This window comes from Myotis nattereri, assembly GCF_964212035.1.
Source record: "Myotis nattereri genome assembly, chromosome: 5".
Classification (NCBI taxonomy): Eukaryota; Metazoa; Chordata; class Mammalia; order Chiroptera; family Vespertilionidae; genus Myotis; species Myotis nattereri.
Window position 1 is genome coordinate 26,381,694 of NC_138080.1, and position 8,239 is coordinate 26,389,932.

Here is an 8,239-nt window from a genome sequence, read left to right on the forward strand (position 1 = left end):
TTAAATATATTTTATTGATTTTTTACAGAGAGGAAGGGCGAGAGATAGAAAGTTAGAAACATCGATGAGAGAGAGAAACATCGATCAGCTGCCTCCTGCACACCCCCTACTGGGGATGTGCCCACAACCAAGGTACATGCCCTTGACCGGAATCGAACCTGGGACCCTTCAGTCCGCAGGCTGACGCTTTATCCACTGAGCCAAACCGGTTAGGACCCATCTTAATGTTCTTAAGTGTACAGTTCACTAGTGTTAAGTACAGTCACATTGTCGTGTAACTGTCATCACTATCCATCTCCTGAACCCTTCATCTTGCAAAATTGAAGTTCTTCCCTTATTAAACAATGACTCCCCACCCCACCCCCCCCGCCTCCCTCCAGCCCCTGGCACCCACCATTCTACTTCCTGTCTCTATGCATTTGCCTACCGTAGGGACCTCATATCATTGGAATCCTATAGTATTTGTCTATCTGTGAAGGCATATTTCACTTAGATAATGTCCTCGAGTTTCATCCATGGCAGACACATGTCCACTTCTTTTTAAGTTTGAGTAGCATTTCCCTGTATGGATCGGCCACACTTGGTCATTCATTCATCCACTGATGGACATTTGAGTTGCTGGTCTGAGTCATGCTGCTATGAACGTGGGTGTGCAAATACACACCCAGATATGAACTTTCTGGGTTATATAATAATTTTTTCATCGTTCAGGGAACTGCCACACTGTTTTCCATAGGGGCGACACTATTTTACATTCTCACCAACAATGCACAAGGGTCCCAATTTCTCTACATCCTTGACAACGCTTATTATTTTCTGTTTTATTTTTTTGTTGTTGATATTAGGCATTCTAATGGGTGTGAAGCAGACCCTATTGCTTTTTAATTTTTTATTTAGACATAAGAAATTGAGCTGTATTAAATATTTAATATAGAGATTATTAGTGGTTACAAATCTATATTTTGTGAAAAGCTTATGTACATTGCTGGTGTGTGCACAAACACGTTTTGTTGATGGAGTGTGTGTAACCAGAGAAGTCTGGAGACCCCCTGGTGAACCCAGCTCTATGCATGTGTGTATTGCAGGGGCCGGGAGGGGGGGTGATGGAGGTGTTTGGATCATCCCTGTATTCCCAGGCCCAAGATAATGAAATGCTGAGAGACAACCTGTCTCACCCTTCAATGTCCATGGACAATGCCCCTTCCTCTAGGAAGCCCCCCTGGCCTTCCCAGACGCAGCACCAGCTCCTGGCTCTGGATTCCTCAGCCCAAAGTCCTGGGTCCCTTCTCTCTGCCCCAGCCCTGACCACGAGGGTCTGTGCCTGGAGGCTGAATTTGCTGAATGAATGAGTGAGTGAGTGAATGAATGAATGAGTGAATGGCCCGTGTGGCCTCTGACCTGGGTGTGCACTGGGGAGGTCTGGCTGTTCAGGAGTGGACAGGGGTGGGCGAGGCTCACCCAGGCCGCACCCGGGTGGGGCAGCAGCCGCAGGCCAGGCAGCGGAGGGCCCGGCCCAGGAGGCGCGGCCAGCGGAAGAGCAGGCGGTGGGCCGATCGCACGTACAGGCGGCCGGAGGGGTCCGCGGCCTTGAGCGCGGTCAGGGCGCAGTAGCGGGCGTTGGTCTGTCGGCGCAGGGGGGGTCTGGCCGAGCCGATGACCTTGACGATGGCCTGTGGGGTGGCGCCCTGAGCTCCGGCCGGACGGCAGTTCTGTAGGGAGGGCCCCCTACGTACCTAATCCGCGTCTTGGGGTCCCCTGCTCACCTGGGCCACATCCTGGGGGCTCTGCCCCAAACAGCGGAAGAGCTCCCGGGAGGCTGGGAGGTAGAGGTCCCGGAAGTAGCGCAGGGTGTCGGGGTCGGCGCCTGGGAACCGGGCGGTGGAAACCTGCTCCAGCAGCTTCTCCTCAAAGGCCGTGCCCACGGGGCCGGGTTCCACCAGGGAGATGCTGGGGGCAGGGCGGGGGAGGGTCTGGTGCCCCAACACACTCTCACCCCATCTGGCTCATGACTGTCTCTCTTCCCTTCTCACCCCTCATTCCCCCTCATTACTTCATCCCTCCGGCCCCCATCTCCTCCATACCCCCTTTTCCTTGTCTGCCCCTGTCGCCTCCCCTAACCACCCCCCCCCCCCCTCTGTTTCCCCTCGTTGCCCAAGGGCCCGCCTCACAAGATGTTGAACTGGAGCAGCTGGATGGCCAGACTCTCGAAGAACCCTTCCAGGGCAAACTTGGAGGCTGCGTAGACGTCATTGAACACGACACCTGAGAGGGTTGGAGGAAGGCGACCCTTTGGGGTCTGGGTGATGGGTTTTGTGGGTCCAGAGGGAAGGGGTCTTTGGGAGACAGACGAAGAGGGTTTGAGGGTTGGAATGAGGAGCTATCAGGGGGGCCAAACTCACAGGCGTATGGTATTGTGTGATGGGAGCACATGGGGCCAGGGGGAGGCTATCCTGGCATCCCAGGTGCCACTGCTTCCCAGCGGTGCTCCCTCAGCCCTCAGCCCTCAGCCCTCAGCCCTCAGCCCAGGAAATGCTCTGACTTCCCTCCATCCTCCTCCCCCTGGGGGCCACTTGGGTCTGGGATCCCAAGGCCCTGAGAACAAGCCCTGATCAGCCGGCTCCTTCTCAGTCCTGTTGAGCAGTAAATGGGGCTGGATGAGGGGCCAAAGCGCCCGAGCGAAGTAAATGCAGCTTCTCTGTGGCAGGATAAGGAATAGGGCGGGTTCTCTAGGGGACAGCTGGGGAGAGGGGCAGATCCGAGAAACCGCCCAGGGGAGGAAGAGAGTCTAGAGGGGTTCGAGGAGGAGAAACCCAAGAGCATGGGTGGCAAGTAGGTGGCTCCCATTGCAGGCCCATGGCAGACGTCACTGTCAATCACTGCTCTCTCTTCTGAGGAACTTCAGAATCCCAGACTTAGGCCCCTCTGTGGCCTGGTGGCCAGTGTTTGTCAAGGAGGAATCTCAGGAGGAGTTCTGGGGTGTGTGTGTGTGTGTGTGTGTGTGTGTGTGTGTGTGTGTGATTGGGCGGTGGCTGGGAGAGATTTTTGGAGGTGTTCGGAAGTGGGGATGGTGCTGGGATGTTGATGGCCATTGGCAGCATCTATACCACCACTGCCTAGACCTGCACCAGGGCAGACGTAGATCATCTTTCCCAGAATTGTTCCTTCTGAGCTTCAGAATCCTTCTCAACATGGGCTCATTTAGAACATGAGCTAAAACCTATTTGCCATCCTTCCAGCTAAGGAAGGTCAGACACCGGGGGACTTCCCCGGGGAGGGCCCCAGAGCTTACCCTGCAGCCCCATGACACTGCTGACCACCACGATGTGTCCCTGCCGCCTCCTCTTCATGCCAGGAAGCACAGCTCTGACCAGACGGACAGCTCCGAAAAAGTTGGTGTCAAAGACTTTCTGCATGGTAGCTAGACTGAGCCCCTCCAGGGGCCCCACCAGGCCCACGCCAGCATTATTCACTGAGGGGGAGAAGCTGAGGGTTACTCTGCAGTCCCCCAACCCTTCCAGTGTCACTCCTCAGGGGACACTCCCTGAGTCACCCCATCTGCCCACTCCAAACCCAGGTCAGTCCAGGGTATCTTGGGGGTGGACAAATGTGGAGCCTTGATGATCTTCACATATAATTCAACGTTTGTTATAGGGGACCCTGAACCCTGGGAAGGGCTGCCGGGAACAACCTCCACTTTTAATGCATGAGCAATTGAACTCTGACCCCAATTACCTCAAAACAGCCATACCCACCCTCCTTAGACGTGGTTATGGAATCATGAGCTGCTTCTTCATCATGCTCCCTTCCCCAAATGATTCATCAAACCACATATGATGTTCTCCATGTGTGAGAAGTTTTCTTAAGTAAAATCTCTCTGACCTGAGATTTCATTTTATTTCCAGTATTCCCATTAAGACTTGGGCTTTTGGCCAACTGGTCTACCCCTTCTGTTCAGGGCGAGAGGATACTGATGAAGCAAGAGAGCTGGTGCCCAGACACTGAGGGGCCTTGCTGTGATGAGGATCTATGCTTAGGCCAGGGAGGGGACGAGTGACCTCAGGGATTTTTCAGTCTCACCCAGCACGTCCACTTCTCCTCCCTGGATGCAGCTGAGACATTGGGCCACTGACTCATCACTGCACACGTCCAGCTGGGCCACGGTGAGGGTCTGACCCAGAGCCTCCCCGGCAGCTGCCTCCAGTGTCCCCTTCTTTCCCAGATCTCTCATGGTGGCCACCACTGGGGACAGAAAACAGTTGGGGCAGGTACTGGCTCCTTTCCCCTAAGGATGGACTTGTATGTTTCTGTGGTCTTGCCTGAGCAGTCACAGAGGGATGGAGACAGCTGCATACCTACATTCTCCACACATCCACAGAATCACACTTGTGTACATATCTTTACATGCTTATCCATCCATCCATCCATCCATCCATCCATCCATCCATCCATCTGTCCGTCCGTCTGTCTGTCCGTCCATCCACCCATCCGTCCATCCAACATGTTTATTGAGCATCTACTACATACCATGTCCTATTCTAGGTGCTGACACTCTTGCATAAAATAAGATAAAGTCTGTGCCTTCATGGAATTCACAGCCTAGTAGGCCAGACAATAAAATAACTATAAAACAGATTGCTTTGAGGAGAAATGCATAGACATCTAGGGTCAACATATGTGCTATGTGCACATGCAGCTATGATATACACATTTACATCATCAGCATGAGTTCCAACTTGTTGAATACCTACTCTGTGCCAGACACTGTGCTAAACACTGTTATAAGTACCATCTCAAATCCGCACAGGAACCCTATGATCAGATCACTAACATTTTTCCAAAGATGGCCATGACATCTTTCGTTGCATGTGCTCGTCTAGAACCTGCTGCTCCCCCATCAAGCATGAACTCTCTTTCCCTCTCCTTGAATCTGTGACTGGCTGTGAACCAATAGACTATGGGGCTAGTGACGTTGCGTGGCTTCTGAGTTGAGGCCAGAAAAGGTGCTGCAGTCGCTGCCTTGTTTGCTGGCACACTCACACTCTGGCTGCCTTCAGCCACCCTGTGGCAGCCCCGCGGTCCTGAGGTCACCAGGTGGGGAGGAAACTCAAGCCGCTGAGATTCCTGAGAGGGAGATGCTTGTCCGAGCCCTGACATGCTCCAGCCTCCTCCGTTCTAGCTGTAGCCTTTGGCCCTGAATCAGAACCACCCAGCCGAGTCCTTCTGAGTTCACGGCCTTTGTAAACTGTGAGATAAATGATGATAGTTTTTCATACTACAAGTTGTTTCTTTTTTTAATCCTCACCTGAGGATGTTTTTCCATTGGTTTTTAGGGAGAGTGGAAGAGAGAGGGAAAGATAGAGAGAAACATCGATGTGAGAGAAACACACTGATTGGTTGCCTCCTGCATGAGCCCCAGCCAGGGCCCAGGCTAGGAGGGAGGAGCCTGCAACCAAGGTATGTGCCCTTGACTGGAATCGAATCCAGGACCCTTCGGTCCACAGGCCAACGCTCTACTTACTGAGCCAAACCGGCTAGGGCTACACCGTAAGTTTTGATTTATTATTTAGCAATGGTAACCAGAACAGGTAGGTAAAGCTATCCCCATCGTATAGATTAACACACTAAGGCTCAACAAGGCTGCATTTCCTCTCTGTCCCACCCCTAGGTAGCGTTAAAACTGAGATTTGAACCTGGTTTGATCAGAGTGCTGAGCTCACATGCCTGTATGTGAGCACGCCCCCCATGTGCGCACCCACAATCGCACAGGCATGCTCCCTAGGGGCATTTGCATGTTGCCTGTGGGCCTGTGTGACTCACGGTGCTGCACAGGTGAATGGGGCCACATGCATCTGCATGCAGTACAGTGACAAGGATGGTCCCAGGGGCTAGGCTGCCTGGGTTCAATCCAGGTTCTGCCACTTTGCAGCTGGGTGACCTTTGGCAAGAACCTTTGGCAGCCTGTGCCTCCGTTTCCTCATCTATTTTTTTTAAAGAAAGATATTTTATTGATTTTTTGCAGAGAAGGGAGAGGGATAGAGAGTTAGAAACATCGATGAGAGAGAAACATTGATCAACTGCCTCCTGAACACCTCCTACTGGGAATGTGCCCGCAACAAAGGTACATGCCCTTGACCGGAATCAAACCTGCAACCTTTCAGTCCGTAGGCTGATGCTCTAGCCACTGAGCCAAACCAGTTAGGGCTCATTTATTTTCTTTTAAAAAATTGATTTTAGGGAGAGAGTTAGATCCATTGCTCTAAGAATCCATGCATCCATTGGTTGACTCTTGTATGTGCCTTGACCAGGGATTGAACCCCAAACTTGGCGTATCCAGACGACGCTCTAACCAGCGGAGCTACCTGGCCAGGGCTTTCCTTATTTCTAAGATGGGTCAAATGACAGTGAGCACCTCATAGGGGTGCTGTTCGGATTAAATATCTAACTAGATGCAAAGCCCTTAGCCTGGCACATTGTCAGCACTCAATAAACGTATCCTTCAGCAGCTTCATACACTCCGCCTGCCAGGGACACACGCGGCACAGCGGCTGTCCTGCGCACTGGCACTCAGACGGCCGCGTTCCGAGCTGTGCTTGTGTCTAAGACAGAGGGTGGAGAGAGGGCTGGGAGAAGCAGTGCTGCCAACTGGGACAATGCCCTCACCCCCTGCAGCCTCCTCTTAAGTAACAGCCCTCTGTCCACTTTGACTCCGGCCTGCTCTGGGCCAGAGGTCTCCATGGGTGGGGTGCAGACTGGGGCAGATGACTCCAGAATTGCAGGAGGCCAAGTCCTCTAGGACCCCTTGAGACCTCAAGGTCAGATTCACTTAAGAGGCTTATCTTGGAGCAGTAATCTGGGGAGGGCTGGGGAAGGGGAGCCCTAGGGACTGCCTGACCGAACCCCCCTGATCAGCCCTCTTAAAACTACCACCCACCCACCATGTTCCTTTTGCTTAATTTTGCTTCTTTTTTTTTTTAAAAAATATATTTCATTGATTTTTTTTTTTTTCCAGAGAGGGAGAGAGATAGAGAGTTAGAAACATCGATAAGAGAGAAATACCGACCAGCTGCCTCCTGCACACACCCCCAGTGGGGATGTGCCCGCAACCAAGGTACATGCCCTTGACCGGAATCGAACCTGGGACCCTTCAGTCCGCAGGCCGACGCTCTATCCACTGAGCCAAACCGGTAGGGCTTAATTTTGCTTCTTAGCACTCATTAGCAGTAGACATATTATAAAAATTTAAAACCTGCTTGTTGTCTGTCCTCCCTCCCCTCCCCCACTACACAACAAATCAGGGTCTGTTTCGTTCACAGCTGTATTTCCAGCACCTAGAACAGTGCCTGGAATCCAGTAGGTGCTCAAGAAATGTTCATTGGATGAGGGGTTGACTCCCAAGGAGAGGTGCGCAGGGGGCCTCCACGGGTCCTGGGTCCTCCCTGAGCCCACAAATGCGGCCGGAAGGGAAGGGCTGGTGGAAATAGTGCCAAGGGGGCTGAGGGTCCTGGAGGCCATGCCCACCCCTGCCCTCTCTGCCCTGCCCTGGGTCCCTTACCCTGGTAGCGCTGCCTGGAGTCACGAGCCAGCTGCACTGCGAGCTCCAGGCCAATTCCGGATGAGCAGCCTGAGATCAGTACAGTCCGGGGAAGGTTGGCCATGTTGATCCCTTCCTGGAAGTATGACCTCTGCTGGCAGCACCTGCCTCCTGCCTCCCATCTCCCTCATCAGCCTCAGGACGGACCGCCCGCAGGGTGAAGGGTCCCCAGGAGGCCCTGATTCTGAGCTGACCCAGGCCAGGCACTGGGGGGAATTCCTTAACCCCAACACACCCCCTTTCTGTTATCTGTAAAAATTTCTTCTCCTCACTGCTGCACTCATACCTGGGGGCTTTTTATTATGATTGTACATTATTCAGAGTGGAGGGAGTTTCAGGAAGCCGGGGGGGGGGGGGCGGGGGGGGGGATTAGCAGGAGTATCCTCTTGTGGTCTCTATTCTGGGCAGAGTCTCTGATTGGAGGGAGAGAGGGAAAGGAGGTGGCAGAGAGGGTGGTCTCAGTGGGGTCCTTTCCGATGCACACAGGAATGTCAGAAGATACCGCAGATACAGCAGAAACCTCCCCGCAAGGCAGGGCAAGGCAGCGCCGAAACCTTATGAGAGGCTCAGCCTCAGATGTCCCCGGGGAGGGAGGAGGAGCAGCTTGGGGAGATTCCCTCTGCTGCCCCTACCCCGGGAGTCCCCATC

The 8,239-nt window shown here is 53.2% G+C and overlaps 1 protein-coding gene across 1 annotated transcript; it reads right to left on the reverse strand.

Moving 5' to 3' along the window:
• Positions 1–1,454: 1,454 nt before the first annotated feature.
• On the reverse strand, positions 1,455–7,655 carry RDH8 (retinol dehydrogenase 8; the record flags this gene model as incomplete). The annotated part of the gene is made up of 6 exons (XM_081093186.1): positions 1,455–1,670; positions 1,764–1,947; positions 2,169–2,262; positions 3,290–3,469; positions 4,078–4,239; positions 7,553–7,655. The coding sequence occupies 6 exons, from the start codon at positions 7,653–7,655 to the stop codon at positions 1,455–1,457; spliced, it is 939 nt and encodes a 312-aa protein (XP_080949312.1).
• Positions 7,656–8,239: the final 584 nt, after the last annotated feature.